The sequence below is a fragment of the Cucurbita pepo genome, chromosome LG13, assembly GCF_002806865.2.
Source record: "Cucurbita pepo subsp. pepo cultivar mu-cu-16 chromosome LG13, ASM280686v2, whole genome shotgun sequence".
NCBI lineage: Eukaryota > Viridiplantae > Streptophyta > Magnoliopsida > Cucurbitales > Cucurbitaceae > Cucurbita > Cucurbita pepo.
In genome coordinates this window covers 4882723-4902234 of record NC_036650.1, presented here as the reverse complement: position 1 = coordinate 4902234, position 19512 = coordinate 4882723, and the positions used below count along the sequence as shown (strand labels likewise).

The following is a 19512-nucleotide window of genomic DNA, read 5'->3' as shown; positions in this document are numbered from 1 at the left end:
AATATGTTCAATATTTTAATTTTTTTCCTTCATTAAAATTTATTTATGATATTAATTTTTTCACGTGAATTAGATTGGAATGTCATGATATGCACGTAATATACGACGGTAATAACGGTCGTATAGTGAAAAAGTAAAATCATTAATTGACCCAGATAGTTCCAATTTCTTATTCCCAATTCATGGGTAAATGTCTTAATTTTACCATGGAATAATTTAGAGAGAGAAATTTTATTGATGATGAGGTAAGAGAGAGTGTGTAGTTGGGCACCTTTTTTGAGTCAGCGTTCAAAAAAAATAAAAATGTCATTTTGCTCTCCCAGCCAGCTAATGGAACGACCCCAATCATATTATCGCAGAAAGAAGGAAGGTTAGGTAGAGGAAAGTGAGAGGAGATAGAGAAGCGGCCGGGAAGTTTCGTCCTATACACCAAAAAAGGACTGGCCGATGTTAGATCGGAGAGTTCGAGTAGATTCTCGATTAATCTTCTTGAGATCTAAGATTCTCCTTAAAAGTGAAAAAGAAAAATCCTCGACTGAGTCAACATTTTGGCATCTTTTTTTTAGGCAAATTAAAAAAAAAAGCTGTAATCCAAGTTTGGTTGATATTGATACTATTTTGTCTGAGACTTCAATTTATTTTTTTAATTTTAATAAATCTTAAATTTAAAATTAAGATTTATTAAAAATACATTAACTAAAATTAAACCTGTTCTAAAATATAACGGTAAAAAATATATTTTAATTACTAACAAAAAAAAAAAAGAAAAAGAAAATTGATGCAACATTTTATTTTTAAAAACGGTATTTTTTATCTAATAAATTTTTAAAATTTTCAATTATTATAAGAATGATATTGATTTATTAGACGTTTTTTAAAATTTATTAAAACAAAATTAGAGATTAAAAAAATCAATTTTAGTATAGTTTACTCATAATTAAAACAAAAATAAATGTTAAAAAAATTACTTGTAGGAAGGACGTTAGGAGAAGAGAGAGAGAAACGGAAGCTGAACGTCGACTTTTCGGGTGAAAGGAGAAAGGATCGGACAGATCCGGATTCGGGTCGGACCCAACCTGTGAACCCATCGACCTCAGCCCAGTCCATCAAAGCAGGCAACGCGTGCCTCGGCCAGCCCAACCTGCAGTAGCCCACGCTGGAAGCCCAGCCCAACGCCTCTGCGAATCGAGAATCCAAAACCAAGTCCAGCCTACAACTGAGGCCCACGATCTAGCCTGCTAACACACGACCCAAACTCACCTGCGGCCCAGCCCGTGAATCGAAGCCCAAAAGCCGGCCTGCAGACCTGACCCGAACCAGATTTCAACCTGCGCCTCGACTCGACGCCGCCTGCACGACGTGTCGCTCTCGGATACTGCCACGTGGCACCAACGAGACAGGAAATCCCTCGGTCCGGATCGGCTTAAACGGCTCGCGCTTTCCACCTGCAGCTCCTCGACTCCTCAAATTTTGGCCTGGTTTCCATTGTTTCGATCCCCTCGGACTTGTTTTCGACCCCGATTAAGGTAATTGAGGTCATTTTGGGACTATATTTCACATTATTAATTAATTATTAATTGAATTGTGAAATAGTAACAAAAGATAACGAACGGTGTGATAGAAAACAAACCCGGCAATCTTTGGAGTAGCTCTTTAGGAATGAGAGGTTATGTTTAGGATAATTAGGGAGAACTTGGACTAAGACCAGCTAAGTAAGTGACCTTATTATAGGATGGACTTGAAATTGAATGCATTATAATTTATGATGTATGAGTTGTATCATAGGATGCCGTGTACTGGCATATGATGATGTATGAGTATATGATGATGTATGAGCTATGATGCTTGATGATGTGCGTAATATATATATTTTGATGAATGACGTACTTTATATGCTTGATGCGCTTTATGGCAATATGATGAGTATAATGATTGCATGATGTTTGTCTTAATATGTTTATATTTTTCATATTAAGCGTGCTATATGATGATGAGTGTCATATTACATTATATCGATAGACCGACATAGGACACAAGTCTAAGAGCATGAAAATGATGCTAATATAAATATCCAACAAACATGTATTACTTAACATAACAAAGAGATGAGACTAGACGGTTGTGTTAGAAGAGATGATAAGATAGAAATTAGAGGGACCTCACGATGAGTGCGGACGAGCACAGTATGATGATGAGGGTGTTCATTGGGAGCATGACACCAAGGGGTTCCACTGAACTCCAAACGTGGCTACATATTAGCTTGACCAAAGAGGATCTAGGGGGTGTGCGAGCCCCCTGGAGATTCATACTCGCATGTCTGTAGGGAAGTACTCCACATTCATATAAGTCCGAGATTGGAGGCCATCCCTATAGAACAGAGATAAGTCTCAAGAGCATGTGTTTGCATTTGCATGACATACTCACATCCTGTGCCACATCATTTTTCAAGTAAAGGCAATGCGCACATATATGGAGGACGGTGGCATCGTGAGCAAAGACTCTGACACGTGCATAGGGTAGACTCATGTTTAAATTCCCAGTCTTAAGTTAGAATATGTTGTTTTACATTTCATCAATTTTAAACTATTTTGTATTTATTTTTATTTTCTCTAGATTTCAATATTTAATATTTAAACACGTAAGGCTATGACTGTATTTTGAAAAAAAAAAAAAAAGTAATATTTTAAATTCGATTTCAGTTTTCTTTTAAGAGTTATATTCCGTATAGGTTAGTAGAAACTCTGAATATGTAGAAATTTAGAAATATCACAAATAATTTCGTCCATAATTTACTAGTATACTAAAAAATTCGATGTGAACAAAATATATCCAAACTCGGGTTTTTTTGCCCGTTCTCCCTTATTTTACCGACCCCATCTCCTCCCTCGTGTCATGTTACCATACATTTGTATGTCGAGTTGTCGTCTGATAGTTCAATTAGTACGTCGTGTTATTATTTTTAAAAAATGAATGTCGATATTAAGATAAAAATGTCGAATAAAATAGTAAGAAATTAGGAAGTAAAATAAATAAAAAATGGGATTGAAAGAATCAATGTTGTAGATCCGTATGAATTTTAAATTAATGTTCCGCTGATTAGGGTATTCTGACAAATCTTAGATTTAATTAATTTTTTTCCATTAATTATACTTTAAAATTAATTAGATTAGAGATTATTGTATAAACAAATAAATAAATATTACTAAATTAATTATACATTTAATTAATTGTTTTTTAATTGAGCTGCATTAACTCATATTTGACAAACATGACATGGTTTCTCACCTATTAATAATTAATAAATGCGAGTAGTTTATGGATTTTTTTTTTTATAAAAAAAATAAAAGTCTTTTTAAAATATTAAAAAACAATAAACTATTGATTTAATCGGAATTTAATTCAATTATTAAGAGTGCACATGGATTAGGTTGAGTTGGTGATTCGAGTAATCCAAATAAAGTTCACAGCCCAATCCAATCCTCTATTTTCGAATCGGATAAGGTCGGGTTGTTCTTTCTTTTTAACAATTTTTTTTTTACTCATCTACGATATTTCAAAGTCAAAATGTGTCATCAACATCGGTAATATATGTTAAATATTCTTAATCTTTTAAAAAATAAGTTGACCCGACTAAGATAAATACCGATCCCGTAGGTTGAACAAATTATTAATTTTAAAAAAATTGAATTGATAGAGTCATATGGAATATTGGTTGAAAAATGATTAACCATACGACAATACTCTTTATAAATAAAATAAAAGAAGTTTATTTATAATTACTTAAAAAAAAAAAAATTAAAAGGGTTTTTTTTTATATATTTTTAATTTTATTATATATATATATATGCTCTTACATCTCCACTCCATTTTAATGTTTATATTTAAAAAAAGTTGTTATTGTAATCCACACTACGTTTTAAAAAATTCATTAATACACTTAATTTTCATTTAAAAAAAAAAAAAAAAAACTTAAAAAATATATTACTTTTTTTTTTTTCAATTTAACTTTTTAAAATTTTAAAAATAATTCAAAAATACATTAAACATGTGTAAATAATTTATGAAAGGTTATAGTTGGCCATAAGAATTTTCTAGAATTTTTTTTAATGAAGGTAAAAATTTTATAGATATTTTTTTAAAAATAATACTAATATAAATGTAAATTTTAAACTCTTTTAAAAAGTTGAAAGGTATGAATATTTTTAAACTCAAGTTAACTTTCTAGGATGTTTTTGAAATACTATTAAATGTTCGGGTATTTTTTAAATAAAATACTAATGGTTTCGATTAAATGGTAAGAGTATCTTTTATATTTTTTTAAAAGAATTAGAGATATTATTAAAACCCTAAAAAATTTAAAGGAATTTTTAAAACCAATTATAAAATTTATAAGTATTTTTTATTAATTTAAATAAAAAAACAAAGAGGATAAAATGGAAAGATTTATATTGATGTTCTAATAATTGAGAAAGTAATGAAACAAATGAAATAACTTAAGAATGGCCTGCTTCCAACAAATTGTAGCTCTTGAATGGTCTCTTCACTCTGTTAAGAACACAGTTAAATTCATGAATGCAGTTAGATGAACGCTAGTTGATTTGATTTGATAATCCACGTCCGATATTGGTTGAGAAGGAAAACGAAACGTCTTTTATAAGGGTGGAAAAACATTTTCGTAACAGATGTGTTTTAAACCTTTGAAGAAAATCTCGAATGAAAAAGCTTAAAAAAGACAACATTTGCTAGCGGTGAGCTTGGATCGCTCCACCTGATCGAACAAGAAAAAAAAAAAAAAATTAGAGTGTGAAAAGGAGTTAAGATTTTGCATTGGGTTCTTGACCAAACAAACCCCCTCCCGGCTGCCTCCATTAAAGATCTTACACAGCTCTTCTTTCAAGAACCCATTAATTAAAGAAATAGGAAGAAATCCCAAATGAGAGTTGGCAATGTCAGTTGCTAGCTCAACACACAGGAATAATTATAAGCTTAAATTAATTAATCAAGTATTAAAGTTGATCATAAAGAATTATGAATGAAGAAAAAGCTTTGTTAGAGGAGGGTTTGCTTTGCCTCCTTTTGCCTTTAATTATTTTTGCTTCAGAAGTGGCGGTGGTTAATCATCAAGGACACTCGTTTTCATGTAAGCCTGGGTATAAATGCACCAACCCCTTCGCTTTCATCTTTGTTTTTCCCTTTCCCTCTTCTCTCTTCTTCTTCTTCTTCTTCTTCTTCATTTTCTCTCTCTTCCCTTTACAAGGTTAGGCTCTGCATTTCGTCTGAGTTTCTGGGTGTGGCAGTGTTCTTGCAGAGGAGACTGCCAACAGAGAGGGAAAGTGAAGGTGGGGGCTCTAAATTCAACCTCTGATTTCGTCTAAAAGTATGTGGAAAGTGGAATAGAATCAGGAAATTGAAATGGGTATGTGTTTCTCTGCCATTTTTTACTCTGTTTCGACCTTGCTTTTCCTCTTTCTCTGACTAGGGTTTTCAACTTACTGTACCTACTCACTGTTCTTTCTGTTCTTTGTGCTGATCTTGAATTACCCTTTCATGGGTTTGAACTTGAACTGGGTCGTTCTGTTCTGAATGGATTCTTTTGGGGTCTGGGAATTGGATGATTTTGAAATCTTCTTTGACTTTCTCTGCAGATGCTTGATTCTTATTGGGAAGAACATGAGGGAAAGTGAGTGAGGGCTCTTGTTTTTTGTGATAAGATGAACGGGAAGGATGAATTTGAAGATGAGAGTAGGAGGAGTGATCCTATGAGTATCACCTCCGGCTGGCAATTTGCTGCTGCTGTTAGCAATGAGGATCTAAGTGTTTCTTCTTGTCCTTCAACTTCAATGTCTAACTTATTCACTCCAGCCCTTATGAACTCGGGATTCTGCAGCAGTTTTAATGAACAAAACAGCATAGTTACTGGAGAAGGTCTGAATTCTTTGAGATCTAATGGTGTGGATTGGAACCAACAAAATCCATGGATGAAAGGAGGTTTCCCAGGAAATGTTCATGGATTTCCAGCTAATTTATCTCAACTTCCAGCTGATTCAGCGTTCATAGAACGTGCAGCAAGGTTCTCCTGCTTCAACAGCGGAGTTTTCGGGGCTTCGCTGCCTGTCGGTGCTTTCGATATTTCAAACTCCATAGGCATTCATTCTAGACAAGAAGTTATGTCCAGAAATGTAGCCTCCAAGGATGGTTCTTTGCCCATGGAGCTTGAGGCTAAAGAAAAGAGTCCATCTAAGAATGAGACAGAATGTGAAATGTCTCAAGCCAGAGGTAAAGAATCCGATGAGGCCGGGTTCAGTGGCGGTCATGGCGAGCGATGCGTGTTGGAAGGTACTATCACAGAACCATCTACGGATGAACTATGCTCAAGGAAAAGGAAAAGGGATGAACAGGTAAACTATTAGACTGCCTTTTCCATCATGTTATGTTCTTTGTGATGTTCATAGACTTGAATGCTTGATTTGGTTAGAATATAGAACTTGGACAAGTCAAAGAAGCTCCCCAACAAATTAACCAAACTGCCAAGAATGGCGCATCGAATCAGCAGAAGGGAACACAAAACCCGAGTTCTACTACGAATAAACCTGCTGAAAAGCAAGGAAAACAGGATTCTCAGCCATCGGATGCTCCTAAAGAAGAATATATTCATGTTCGAGCTCGAAGAGGACAGGCAACAAACAGCCATAGTCTTGCTGAAAGGGTTAGGATTTGCAGTTCACTTTTGTTCTTAGTTAACTAAAACCAAGTTTGGAAAGGGATTTTGTGGAAGTGATGAACTGTGTCTGTCTTAACAGGTAAGAAGAGAGAAGATAAGTGAAAGAATGAGACTCCTTCAGGACCTCGTGCCCGGGTGCAGTAAGGTTTGTGAGTCTAACTCGTGAACCGTTCATTTCGTGTACTTGTCGCTAAGCTACTACTGGGTTCTCTCAGGTCACTGGCAAAGCTGTAATGCTTGATGAAATCATCAACTATGTACAGTCGTTGCAACGACAAGTCGAGGTAACGAAAAAGGATAGAACACTGATAGGTTCTTTACGAGCTCCCCAGCTCAACATAAGAGATTCTGTCCCATCAATTCTAATTCAATTGATATGTTCAACAATCTTGTTATGCAGTTCTTGTCAATGAAACTTGCAACAGTTAATCCCAGGCTGGATTTCAACATCGAAGAGCTCCTCACAAAAGAAGTAAGCAAACTACTGAAATCTAATGCTGTATGAAACAGTTTGTGCTTTCTTGATTCAGAGTCATAATCAATTTTTTCTTTCCCTTTCTCCGCACAGATCATTCAATCAAAGGCTGGTCCATCCTTATTTAGTTTTCCTCCTGATATGCCTATGCCTTACCTCCCGCAACATCCGTCTCATCTAGGACTTATTCCGCCTTGTCTTCCAAACATGGCGAGCTCTCCGGACCTGCTACGAAGAACGATAAATTCCCAGCTAACTTCACTCGTTGGTGGATTCAAGGAGCCTGTTCAGGTTTTCTTCAAGAATCAGAGCTAAATTATCTTGCTTGCACTGCTATTACTTCAGACTGTCTTTAATTTACTTTCTTGCTGCATTTTTGGTCAGTGATCTGTTTGGCCTGATGTATAATAATTCACCTAGGCCCGGAATGATCTCTCTAAAAAATGCTTGCACACCATATTTTGAGTTAGTTTTGGGTAAACATGATGGTTTTATGTGCTTAATTCAGATCAACTTGCCCAACTCGTCGATTGGACTGAATGTTTTTGTTCTTCCTGTACTCGCTCTGTGATATGACATGAATATAGCTTTTGCAGATACCAAACGGGTGGGAGAACGAACTCCACAATGCTGTTCCAATGAGCTTTGATGTCGCTGCACCCACCAGTGGCCAAGATGTAGATGGTACTATTTGTTCAAGTTTACCCATGTGACCAAGATGTTGATGGTACCTTTTGTTCAAGAATACCCATAGGCTCTTTTCCCTTGCAACAATTGATAAATCTAAATGTTAAAAGCTCCTTAAGTTGGCTACATCTTACCTTCTCAGGTTCCATTCCACAATGCAACACCAGAGCACAACTCTAAGTTTGCTTTTGAGCTCTTAGCCTTTACATTCAAAGTTGTATAGAGAATAATGCTACTGTCATTACTACCGAGTCCGATGACGAAGTTCGCTGATGAGCCTGTAAACATGGAGAAGAATGAGTAATCGAACTGAAGTCTGGGCATGAAGAGATATGTAGGCACATTTTGCATGCATTTCAATGCAAGAGTTTAGAATAATACAAGGCAAAGATTTTCTGCACAAAACAGACAACGTTGTAATGAATCAGAAAAAGAGGCTGCTGCTTCAAGACGATTGAGACAGAAATGAAATCAGAAGAATTATATATGAACTAACCTGCGCCTGATTTTTCACTTCCCCATTATTGAAGGTCTTGTAACATCTTCTAATGTATATGTTAGTTCTTCTCCTCTTTTTCTTCCTGTTCTCTATCCATTTTGGAACTGTCTTACAATTCTCAAACAAGACATCTTTGATATCAATGGACATGTTAAGGCTGATACAAAGGAAACTGTAAGAATTTCATTGCAATATTATCAAGAATTGTGATCCTTATTCATGTTTAGTCTAGCCATACATTCCCCTACATATTAATGAATCAAAACTTTGACCATTTAACTGAATGCCCGCCATACAACCTATTTCTTTCGTCTACAGGACTGTTAAAAAGCTTTAAAATCTACCCAAGGTTAACTCCATACTAATTCTGCCATGGATCATCCTCTGTCCTCACTTCCGAGGGTTCGATCACTTGCACTTCTGGTGCTTCAGTACTGTCGGCCTCGGCAGCATCTTCGGCAATGGCATTGTCTTCTAATCGACCCCATCTTCCTCCAACAGCCATTGCTATCATCTCATATATCTTGCTTCCCAACTCAGCTGGGCTATCAGGCTGCATCCAGACAAGCAGTGAGTATAGTAAGAAATCAATCAAAATCATTTAACTCTTGAAAATATTCAATCATCTGATTGAATTTTCCCTTACAGAGAATCCACTGGATATCAATGCTGTCTCGTATAAAAGATCAACGGCTCTCCTAGCATCACTGCTATCCGGTGAATTTTTGCAAGCCGCCTATAAAGCAGGAGTACGAGTTAATATACTTCTAAAGAGTCACTTATGAACTAATGTTCTATTATCTTTACAATACAAATAAAATCCACTCAAGATATCAATTATATGAGTCCCCATCACACAAGCACGCAAGCAATTTCCAGACGTTGACAACCTTAGCAGTATGTGTAGCAATCTTTGACAAAAAGAAATTGGCTTGATCTTAGGGGGAGAAAAAAAGATTATATCCCCGATGTTCTATCCTGACCAAATCAAAATAAATGGATATCCGCTATAGCTTAGACTAACAAGTACCTTTTCCCACTCAAAATGTAGGGATGGTTTAGAAGTCTTACATTTAGATCCTTGACAATCGGATGGTCAGGATTAATCTCCAAAATTCTCCTTCCCCTCATGAACTCCAAACTTGAAGTATCCCCAAGGGCCTGTGCCTTCATCAACCTGGAGGGAAAATGTTGATAAAACATTGTTACAAACGAAAACCTACAGAAATTTTGTTTCAAGTGAAAAATTAAGGCGTTTACATGGTTGGAGAATGTTTACTTATGATCAAAATAGTTGAAAGCTAAATCTAAAAGAACTATTGATGTACTCGTTCATTACAGTTTCATCAGCAACAGAAAAGATGCAATCCATCCGTTCACATCTAGATTAGTATTGTTGAGCATTTCATGTACAAAACTAACCTTTCCATATTTGCGGACCATCCAAACTTGCCAGAAACTAGGACACATGGAGAAGAGCTTAAGCGCTTTGAGACTTGGACTTTTGCAACCTTGTCACCTAGTTGTTGCTTAATCCAGTCACAGAGAAGGTTGTAATCTTGCTTAGTTTCTCGTTCTTCAACTTCATCCTCATCGCCTGGAACAAGAACACAATTATTAGTTACATGCAGAACTAACCTCCTGTTTTTCACAAAAATAAAATAAAATTCTCTGCAGGTAAAGCTAATTTCAAAACCAAAGAATAGGGAGAGGAAGGAACAAAGAACAAACCCAGCTCTAAATCTTCCTTGCTAATATCAACAAATTTCTTCTCCTTGTATGTCTGTATGTTCTGGATAGCAACTTCATCCACAGGTTCAATCAAGTAAAGAACCTAATCGAATAAAATAAACCCACATTAGATGTAGAATGTCTGGTCAAAGACAAACAACTTTCATTATCGCTGTAATCCATTAAACCAAGAAGAAAGATGGGAAGTGGGCAAGAGAACACCCCAAGTCAGCCCAGCAGTTGTACAAGAGTACCTTCCAACCAGCATTCGTTAAAACGGTAATAATGGTATGAATATTTTACCTCAATGTCTTTTTGAACCAACTTCTCCAAGAATGGAGCACTCTTGGCACTCTTTAAGCTGTCAGTCGCCAAGTAGTAAATTGCCTTCTGATTATCCCCCATGTTCTCTACATAATCATCCAAGCTCTTCAGGACCTCCTCGCTTTTGGAGGTGTAAAAACGCAATAATGGTGTTATGCGCTTGTGATTTCCAGTATCCTCAATACAACCCAATTTTAAGAACCTGCCAAAATTCTCCCAGAATTTTTTGTAATCCTGAAATTGAGATTTTCTTTTAGAAGTTTACACAGTACTAAAAAATGAAATATAAATCATATTTGGCTTTATAGCCACAAACCTCTTTATTTTCACTTTCAGAGATGTCTTGAATCATGTCAAATGTTTTTCTAACAAGTCTCTTCCTCATAATTCTCACCTGGAAAATATTTGATAGGAGCAGAATCATCAAGGCAACGGAAATAAGATGTTATGTTTATACCTATGGAACCAGTAATAACATTGAAATGCAAAACAAAAATGTTAGAAACATATTAATCTTGGGGTTTCAGGCTTGTAGGAATGAATAGAAAACCAGAGAGCATGTATGAGAATATATCATTGTGCATGTTTACTGCATTGGAAACAGCTGAAACCAAAAGTAATATAGCCCTTCATAAGAAACTAACATTTATGTTCCAAAAACTTACAATTCGGCTTTCTTGAAGAATTTCTCGAGAAACGTTCAAGGGGAGATCATCAGAATCTACCACACCTTTCACAAAGCTCAAATATCGTGGAAACTGCAAAGGACATGTAGATTTAGTTCCACCATTCATAGAAACTCAAGTAAAATATAACTACGCTGCCTGAGAGTCTATAAAATATTTATACTCACCAGCTCACCGTCAAAATCATCAGAGATGAAGACACGCTTGACATACAAACGGATATTCTTTGTTTTAGAGCTTACAACATCCTCATTATTCAAAGGTCCCATTCCAGGAATATATAGAACACTCCTGAACTCCACTTCGCCCTGCAGATTTAGAAATGAAATCAGTACCCCTTGATGAAAGAAAAATTAGATTAATTAAACCAAAGGACTCTCTATACCTCAGTGGTGAAGTGAGTATATGCAAGTGGGTCTAGAAACTCATTAAATGTCTTCTTATAGAATTCATTGTACTCGTCCTTGTCAACTTCTTTTGAATTCCGCATCTGCACAAGCAAATTAACAGAATAAGGGAGTAAGAAGATACACAATTGCTGCAAAATATTTAACCGAGTATAGAAACAAAATCATTTCTTTACAAGTTCAGTGTGGACATATGATGCAGATGCCACTTTAACTCACCCATATTGGCTTTGTTTCATTAGCCAATTCCCAGTCCCAATACTTCTCAGTTGTTGTCTTCTTTTTCTTCTCACCCTGAAAAAGAAAACCCTTTAAATACTTCGATATTGGAGAATGATGCAAATTTCCAAACTAAGATTTACAAGTGGGTTACATCTGGTTTTGGTTCTTCTCCTTCTTTCGGTTCTTCTTCTTCTTCCACCTGCCCAAGAACTCTATTCAATATCAATAGTAATAAACATCATGATAATTAAAAAACGATACACAAGCCGACTCCTCCTAAATCATAACCACATCAAGAAAGTGATAGACAAGAATAGAGCTCAAAGAATACCTCGAGATAACTAAATATCAGACATTACAAAATCATTTTGGATAAAACTTTTAAGTAGAAATCTGAAAGGTTAACTCATTTCATAAAGAAACACACAACCAATTTTCCTTGTATATCAATAATCAGAGTATGATATACCCAAACCCATTAAGAAGAGAAAGAACTAGAGCCATTTACATCGCTTGTTTATACAAACCACATGTAAATGCATAGAATTCATACCTCAACGGTTCTTGATTTCTCTTGCCATGTGTAGATGGGGAAGGAAACGAACTGTGAGTAATTCTTGACCAAACCTTGAATTCTAGACGGATCAGAGAATTCATACTTGTCGTCTTCCTGCAATTTGAGAACAAGATAATAAAATGTGGATATGGTTATTTAATGGCATCACTTAATAATACAAATCATGGAGCCAAATCTACTATCCACAATACAATAAAAATAAATATTAAAAAACACCACCACCACCAAATATTACTTTCTCCTCCTTAATTCTGTAAATATAGCAATCAGCACATTCATCTAAACTGAGTTTTTCTACCAATCACCATAACCCCGAGTTTCTTAGCAGTCCCTAAAAGGAATGAGAAGAGTTCCCAGATGTTGTGTGATTGAAGAGATGAAGATTCCATACCCTTAAGTAGAGGGTAATCTGTGTTCCCCGCTGTAGGAGCTTTTCAGGATCAGTTTCTTCCCTAATAACATATGAACTACTATCCGCTACTGCTTCCCAAACATATTGTATATCTGATTTTGGGCTCTTAGTGGATACAACAACCTGATTACATACGATCGCCGAAATGCAGAAGTGAGTCAAAATGTTGAATCTTAGCAGAAAAGAACTTTGATCAAGCTTCAATTAGGAGAACAGTTATTATGCCAAGGCAAAATGTAACTCTACCTTTTCAGCAACCAGAAAGGCTGAATAGAACCCAACACCAAATTGGCCGATCAAGCTGTTATCTGCTCCAGCGTCCTTATTTTCCTTATATGTCCAAACATTTAAATTCACATGTACTCAGTATAAAAAGCCTGAATGAAGTTAAGATGAGTAGAATATCATACTGAAACGAGTATAAATGGGGGGAGGAAAAACCTTAAGAGCTTTCAAGAATCTTGAAGTGCCACTCTGAGCAATAGTTCCAAGACAGTCAATGAGTTCTTCTTTAGTCATTCCAATGCCAGTATCTCTAAAAACACAAAAATTCCAATTGTAATATATAACTGAGTTCACTCAGAAATGGAAAGTAAAACTGTAATAGAACTAAGAAAATTTCCATACGTTATGGTGATAGTACCACTGTCTGCATCAGGTTTGATACGTATTTCAAGGTCACCAGCATCTCCAAGCAGAGTAGGCTCGGTCACGCTCAAGAATCTTAGCTTGTCTAAAGCGTCACTCGCATTACTAGAGAACAATTAAAAGAATGTTTGAACAATATTCAGCGGAATCCACTACAATGCATGAACATTTTCTTGCTTCCTTAAAGATAATACTACATAAAATCTAATCTAAAAATTTCAATGAAATTATTAAGAATTATAATATCATGATAAAATTTCAGGGAAGGAAACAAGATAAACCCGGACAGTCAGAAAGATATCAATCGAATTACAGAATCAGTACAAAATGAACAACATTACCTCACTAGCTCTCGAAGAAACACTTCCTTGTGGCTATAAAGGCTGTGAACAATCAAATCCAGGAGGCGACTAACCTGCACTCATTATATATGTTCCAGCCATCAGTTGGCAACAACTCCATGATTAAACATGCCATGGACATGACTAAGACACCACAAAAACCAGAGACATGTTGGGAATTGATGTTTCAAGAAATACCAAATCGAGGAACTCAAAAACCATAACAAGATTTCGTATTCTGTAAATTTTTTGGTTGTCACCTTCATCCACCTAATGACTTCAAAGAAAACGAAATCAAGGAGAAATCCTAATCCTTTGACAACTTCGTAAAAAATCTCATTTCATCTACAGAAAACTTTCTCCATCCAAAAGAATCTTAATTATCAAATAGGATGAACATTTCCCTTACCATGGCTCTCTCTGGATTCAAAATAAATCGACATCATCAACAAACACGGAAAATTCAAAGACCCACCTCGGCTTGGTACTCAAACTTCTCACCAAGAGTCTCAGTAGCTTCTTTCTCAGCGACGGCCGCTTCGCACCTGACCGAAATCCGGTTTCTCTTCTTCTCAATCTTCCACTTCAACCCATCACAAGAAAAGCCATTTCTGAGCCCATTTCGGTGCAGGAAAGCACTAGTGAAGCTCAAGCGCGTACGACTGCTTGGCAGAGGGTGAGAAAAAGAGGAAGGGAGTGAAGAGAGAGCAAGAGTGGATAATGTTCTAGTGAAGATTGGAGCCATGAAGCGCTGTGAAAAGATAAGAGTGTTGCAGAGAAGGAGCAAAAGGCGAGTTCCAGTGAGAGAAACTGGTGAAATTAAACCCTTGAGCCAGGGTTTAAGGGGGTGGCGTAGAAGCTTCTAGAAAGAGCTGAACCATTTCGGGAATTAAAATAAATAAAATTAAATTATTATTACAAATATGGAAAATTAATTTCTTTTTGTTGGAAGTAACGACGTCTTCTCAACTAGTTGGAAGTTTAATATGAAAAAGGAAATGTTCAATTTCTTAAATTTTAAATTTGATAAAAAAAAACTTTCAAATTACAAATTTAATTTTTAAAACTTTAAATTTCTTAAAATTTATAAATTTATTTAAAGTTTAATAGACATTAAATTTAATTTTATATACAATAATTTTTAAAATTTATGAATTTTCAAGGATTAATTAGACCGTTTATGAATAAATTCATGAACCAAATAGATTCAAATCTCAAGCTCGTGTACTAAGCTTGTAATTTAACCTCTTTTATCTGCATAAAATTAGTGGTTAATTTTAAACTAAATTTAATTGATTTCATCTCCATTTTCAAAAAGAAAAAAAAAACAGTCACATAATTGAATGAATGAATCCTGGATTCTCTTCCGAAATCAAAATGTCAAGAAATTTCTCCTGGATTCTCTTCCTCAATCAAAATGTCAAGAAATTTCTCTCTATTAATTCGGTCGAGACCAAGTTTACAATTCTTTAAGTGATTGAATTCAAGAGAAGAAAATGGAAGAAGAAAATATTCGAGACCGTAAAATAGTGAAACCCGAATGGAAATAGTGAATCAAGGACTAGATGGATCCCTTTCTTTATCTCTATCAACGGAGATACCGATATATATAGATAGAAATCAATTTGACTAGATTTCAATCCACATATATGAGAAATTCTAGAGATTATTACAAAAATGATCTACGTAAACAAATAAAAAAATATTTTATTGATGATATGCAATATTAAAAAAATATACAAGAGATTCTGTGAAAAGAGACCAGAAAAAAGATCCTTCAAGATCATTGAGACAATAATTGGTAAGTGGGGAACAAAATTTAAACCAAAAACAGAATAATTGTAGGAATCGAATCCATGTTCATCAAAACTTGTGGACGCGTAGCTGAAGAAGTGGTTGTTCTTTCAATCTTGATCAACCAAAATAACTGTTCTAATAAGCTGCAGCCGTTCTTCAAAGGATGGCCGGCCAAAAGAAGGTTCCCAATTAGGACTTCCTATCACCTGGGAGAGCCATTGATTTGACTAGAGAAACTCATTAGAGAAATTGCATCGTTTTTGGACCGACTCGTTCTTATTGTGCCTCTATGGCGAAGGACGGTTTCGGGTGACTTTTCGCTTAAGTTAGAAAGTCATTCCAAATTGGCTCCATAGGAAAATCTTATATCTTATTTGGATATTTTTGTAACCGCCCCGACTTACCGCTAGCGGATATTGTCCTCTTTGTGCTTTTCCTTCTGAGCTTACCCTCTAGTAGGGAGAGATTTTTATACCCTTATAAAGAATGTTTCATTCTACTCACCCAACCTTACAAATGACCTTCCAAATGCATTTGTGGAGGAGATGTAACAACCTATTGATACTGGTATGCTTGCAACGGAAAGAACAAACCTTAAAAAGTGCACGATGGATCCAAAGGCCATAGCCAATCATTCTTCCTTGCTGCGAGAGTGACTGCTGTAAGCAAGTGTGGTTGATCAATTCAATTGCAGATGCTACCATATCTTAAGACGAATGCATAACTTCATCATGGAGGTATCCAATGCCACAAAGGCAATGAATCAATGCATTTAGTTCAGGATGTGTCCTGTCTCCCATGCTAAAAACATACAGCCCGTCCTTGAGTTCAATCCAGCTACAACCCGGTGTCTTCTTAACATTTTGTTCCTTCATCGTTCGTCTAACCTGCAATGCTTCTTCATATCGACCTACGACTCCGTACATACTAGACATCAATACATAACTACCACTGCCACAATGCTTAGGTTCAAGTCGCATTATCTTTTCTCCAACAACTTTTCCCAAATCTGCATTCCCATGAAGTCGACATGCTCCCAACAATGCCATCCACAAAACAAGGTTGTCTTGAAGAGGTATTCTTTCAGCCAGTTCATAAGCTTCCCCCAGATGTCCAGCTCGACCGAGCATGTCAATTATACATGTATAATGCTCGATAGTTGGAACCACACCAAATTCAAGTTCCATTCGAGCTAAGAACGAGCGCCCCTGACGTAGAAAGCCTGCATGACTACATGCAGATAAAACTCCAACAAATGTGATAGCATCTGGCTTAATTTGAGCCTCACACATATGATGAAACATATCCAATGCTTCTTGACCATATCCATGCATTGCATAACCCATAATCATGATGTTCCACGACGCCACATCCTTATTGCTCGTTCGATCAAAGACTCTGTGGGCATTTTTCAAGCATCCACACTTTGCATACATGTCCATAACAGCATTGTTTAATAATACATCATCACCGTCTTCATTTTTTCCCAATCCATTAACAGTCATATATCCATGAATTTCTCTTCCATGCATGAGAGCAGCAAAGTAAGAACAAGCTGGAAGTACAGCAGTGATGGTAATCACATCAGGTAGAACCCTAGAAGCTAACATCTTGTCAAAAAATCTCAAGGTACCATCATGATCAACACATTGTTCATGAGCAGATATAATTGAATTCCATGAAAACAAATCCTTCTCATTTATCATCTCAAAAATCACTAAAGCGTCTTCGATATGCTTGCATTTCCCATACATATCAATTAGTGCATTTGAAACTGCAACACATGAACTATAACCCATTTTTGTTACAATTCCATGAATTGCTCTCCCATTGTTAATGTCTCCCATTAAAGAAAAAATAGATAAAATGCCAGTAATTGTAAATCTACAAGGTGAAATCCCTTCTTCCCCCATTTTCTTAAAAACCACTACTGCTTTGTTCAGGTGACCAATTTTGGCGTAGCCATTGATCATTGCATTCCAAAGCACAACATCTCTCTCGGGTAACTCTTTAAATACTTTCTTGGCGTCCTCCATTAAGTCGAACTTCAAGTAAGTATTGACAAGAGCACTACTAACAAACATATCCAACTCCAACCCCAATTTAAATAAACAGCCATGAATCTTCCTAACCTCCATGAACTCACAACAAGCTCTAACTACACATGGAAAAGTGAACTTATCAGGCATTACACCCACTGACCTCATTCTCTTATAAAATTGAAACCCATGTGCTGGAAGTCTATTTGCAACAAATCCAGCAATTATTGCATTGTATGCAAACACATTACTTTCATGATATGGATCATGGAAAACTAAAACAGCCTGTTCCATATGATTGCATTTAGAGTACATGTTGATCAAGCTAGTAATGGATGAAGGCAAATGCATAAATCCAGAAGTAATCATTACGGAATGTAGTTTCTTTCCTTCGGAGAGATTCTTGTGGTTCGCATAGGATTGGAGAAAAAAATTGCAGGTGGCTACATCATAGTGCATTTGAAAAACTAGAAGTCTGGAGGGTAAACTGAGAAATGGAGAAGAGAATAAATGGTGCTTCTTACCGATGATTTTCGAGAGGACGGTCTTTTTGCTTATTTGATTCATATAAGCCAGTGTGAGAATAATCACAGAACTTGTTATGAACAAAGGTGACTATCGTCGATATCACGAAAAATTCACCATACAAGTCTTAATTTTGGCATTATCACCTACAATGAACAAAGATTTAGATATGAAAATGCACACACAGATATATACACACGAATACATGTTAAAAAAGAAAGAATTTCAATGGCATCATACAAGAATTAACTGGAACAAAATTTCTTAAAAACTAAGAACAATTTTCAGTATAGAGAAAACTTCATTATTTGAAATCTCAGAGCAATTACAAAAACAGTTCACCAAATCAAAAATCAATAATAGGGGAAATATTCAAATAAACGAAAAAGATAGAGCAAATCAACTTCAGAAAAATGTAGGGAAAAACCAGCAAGCCATCTTTTCTTTTCTCCTCTTCTCTTGTAACACTACCCTTTAATAATAGTGAAGAAGGCTTACAAAAAAGGGATGACAAGACATCAGGATGGGTAACAAAAGGTTTCCAATTGGTATAAATTAAAAGGCTAAAGTACATAGATGTTAGATAAACACGACACTCCACAATGGTATGATATTATCCACTTTGAGCATAAGCTCTCATGGCTTTGCTTTGGGCTTCCCCAAAAGGCCTCGTACCAATGGAAATAGTATTCCTTGATTACAAACATTCCCTAAATTAGTCGATGTGGGACTTTCATCCAACAATAGAACGACTCTAATGTATGGTTAGTTCCAATCTACTCTTAAACGTTTTAAAATTTTCACTTCATTTTGATAAGGGATCGCACCAAATTCACGCCAATGACATAAATAAACATACAGGATTTTGATTTTTTTTTCCCATTTCAGTTCACAGGGACAAATTAAAATAACAGAGATCCCCAATCATAAGTGCAAAGCAAAACGAAAACCTAAGTTTTATTAGGGTTCTACAAATAAGGGTTTGTGTAAGTTCCATCTCCAAAGAACCCAAATTAATCNAAAAAAAAAAAAAAAAAAAAAAAAAAAAAAAAAAAAAAAAAAAAAACAACAGGAAAACTCAGTTATCATTGCCTCTGCACTTATATAACAGTATGAAACGGAGAAGAAACAACATTATTCCATGAAATTAAAAAAAAAAAAAAACATATCAAGGATGAAGAAGACAATGAGGAGTGTGAGCAGAGCTGAGAGAAATCTCAATACAACAACAGAAATCGCAGAACTAAAACGAAATGGTGTTAAAAATCAAACTTAAACTGAGATGGGGAAGTGGAAGAAGTGAGAAAGAGAAGCCTCACTTGCCGCCACTAGTGGCCTGATCGGAAACGAACTGCGCGTACTTGATGAGTAGCGGCTCGGACCATTATTTAATCCCAATTGATATTAGAACCAAACGAGAG

At 35.8% G+C, this 19512-nt stretch overlaps 3 protein-coding genes across 10 annotated transcripts; 1 reads left to right on the top strand and 2 right to left on the bottom strand.

Moving 5' to 3' along the window:
• The first annotated feature begins 5181 nt into the window (after window positions 1–5181).
• On the top strand, window positions 5182–8572 carry LOC111808473 (transcription factor bHLH49-like). Of its 6 annotated transcripts, XR_002817083.1 has the most exons (10): window positions 5183–5416; window positions 5646–6398; window positions 6476–6706; window positions 6801–6866; window positions 6937–7005; window positions 7122–7193; window positions 7290–7487; window positions 7784–7923; window positions 8026–8303; window positions 8339–8572. XR_002817083.1 is itself a non-coding variant. In XM_023694468.1 (9 exons), exons 2-9 carry the CDS (start codon window positions 5712–5714, stop codon window positions 8061–8063), a joined length of 1458 nt encoding a protein of 485 aa, XP_023550236.1. In that variant the 5' UTR covers window positions 5182–5416; window positions 5646–5711; the 3' UTR covers window positions 8064–8572. The 6 variants fall into 6 exon arrangements, 5 of the variants coding, with proteins under 5 accessions (XP_023550236.1, XP_023550240.1, XP_023550238.1 ...); XM_023694468.1 differs by having other exon boundaries at window positions 5182–5416; window positions 7784–7880; window positions 8026–8572; XM_023694472.1 differs by having other exon boundaries at window positions 5182–5416; window positions 8003–8572.
• Window positions 8544–14537, bottom strand: LOC111808472 (heat shock protein 90-5, chloroplastic-like). Its single transcript, XM_023694467.1, has 19 exons — window positions 14206–14537; window positions 13731–13804; window positions 13369–13494; window positions 13183–13276; window positions 12988–13071; window positions 12721–12864; window positions 12306–12422; window positions 11904–11951; window positions 11750–11824; window positions 11509–11613; window positions 11291–11431; window positions 11103–11195; window positions 10754–10831; window positions 10417–10671; window positions 10114–10216; window positions 9805–9979; window positions 9454–9559; window positions 9029–9118; window positions 8544–8935 (listed from the first exon to the last, which is right to left on the bottom strand). Exons 1-19 carry the CDS (start codon window positions 14473–14475, stop codon window positions 8744–8746), a joined length of 2370 nt encoding a protein of 789 aa, XP_023550235.1. The 5' UTR covers window positions 14476–14537; the 3' UTR covers window positions 8544–8743.
• An 899-nt stretch (window positions 14538–15436) lies between these two features.
• On the bottom strand, window positions 15437–19510 carry LOC111809464 (pentatricopeptide repeat-containing protein At3g14730-like). Of its 3 annotated transcripts, XM_023695930.1 has the most exons (3): window positions 18563–18756; window positions 18091–18529; window positions 15437–17685 (listed from the first exon to the last, which is right to left on the bottom strand). In XM_023695930.1, exons 2-3 carry the CDS (start codon window positions 18131–18133, stop codon window positions 16235–16237), a joined length of 1494 nt encoding a protein of 497 aa, XP_023551698.1. In that variant the 5' UTR covers window positions 18134–18529; window positions 18563–18756; the 3' UTR covers window positions 15437–16234. The 3 variants fall into 3 exon arrangements, with proteins under 3 accessions (XP_023551698.1, XP_023551697.1, XP_023551696.1); XM_023695929.1 differs by lacking the exon at window positions 18563–18756 and adding an exon at window positions 19411–19510 and having other exon boundaries at window positions 15437–18237; XM_023695928.1 differs by having other exon boundaries at window positions 15437–18529.
• Between the last annotated feature and the right edge of the window lie 2 nt (window positions 19511–19512).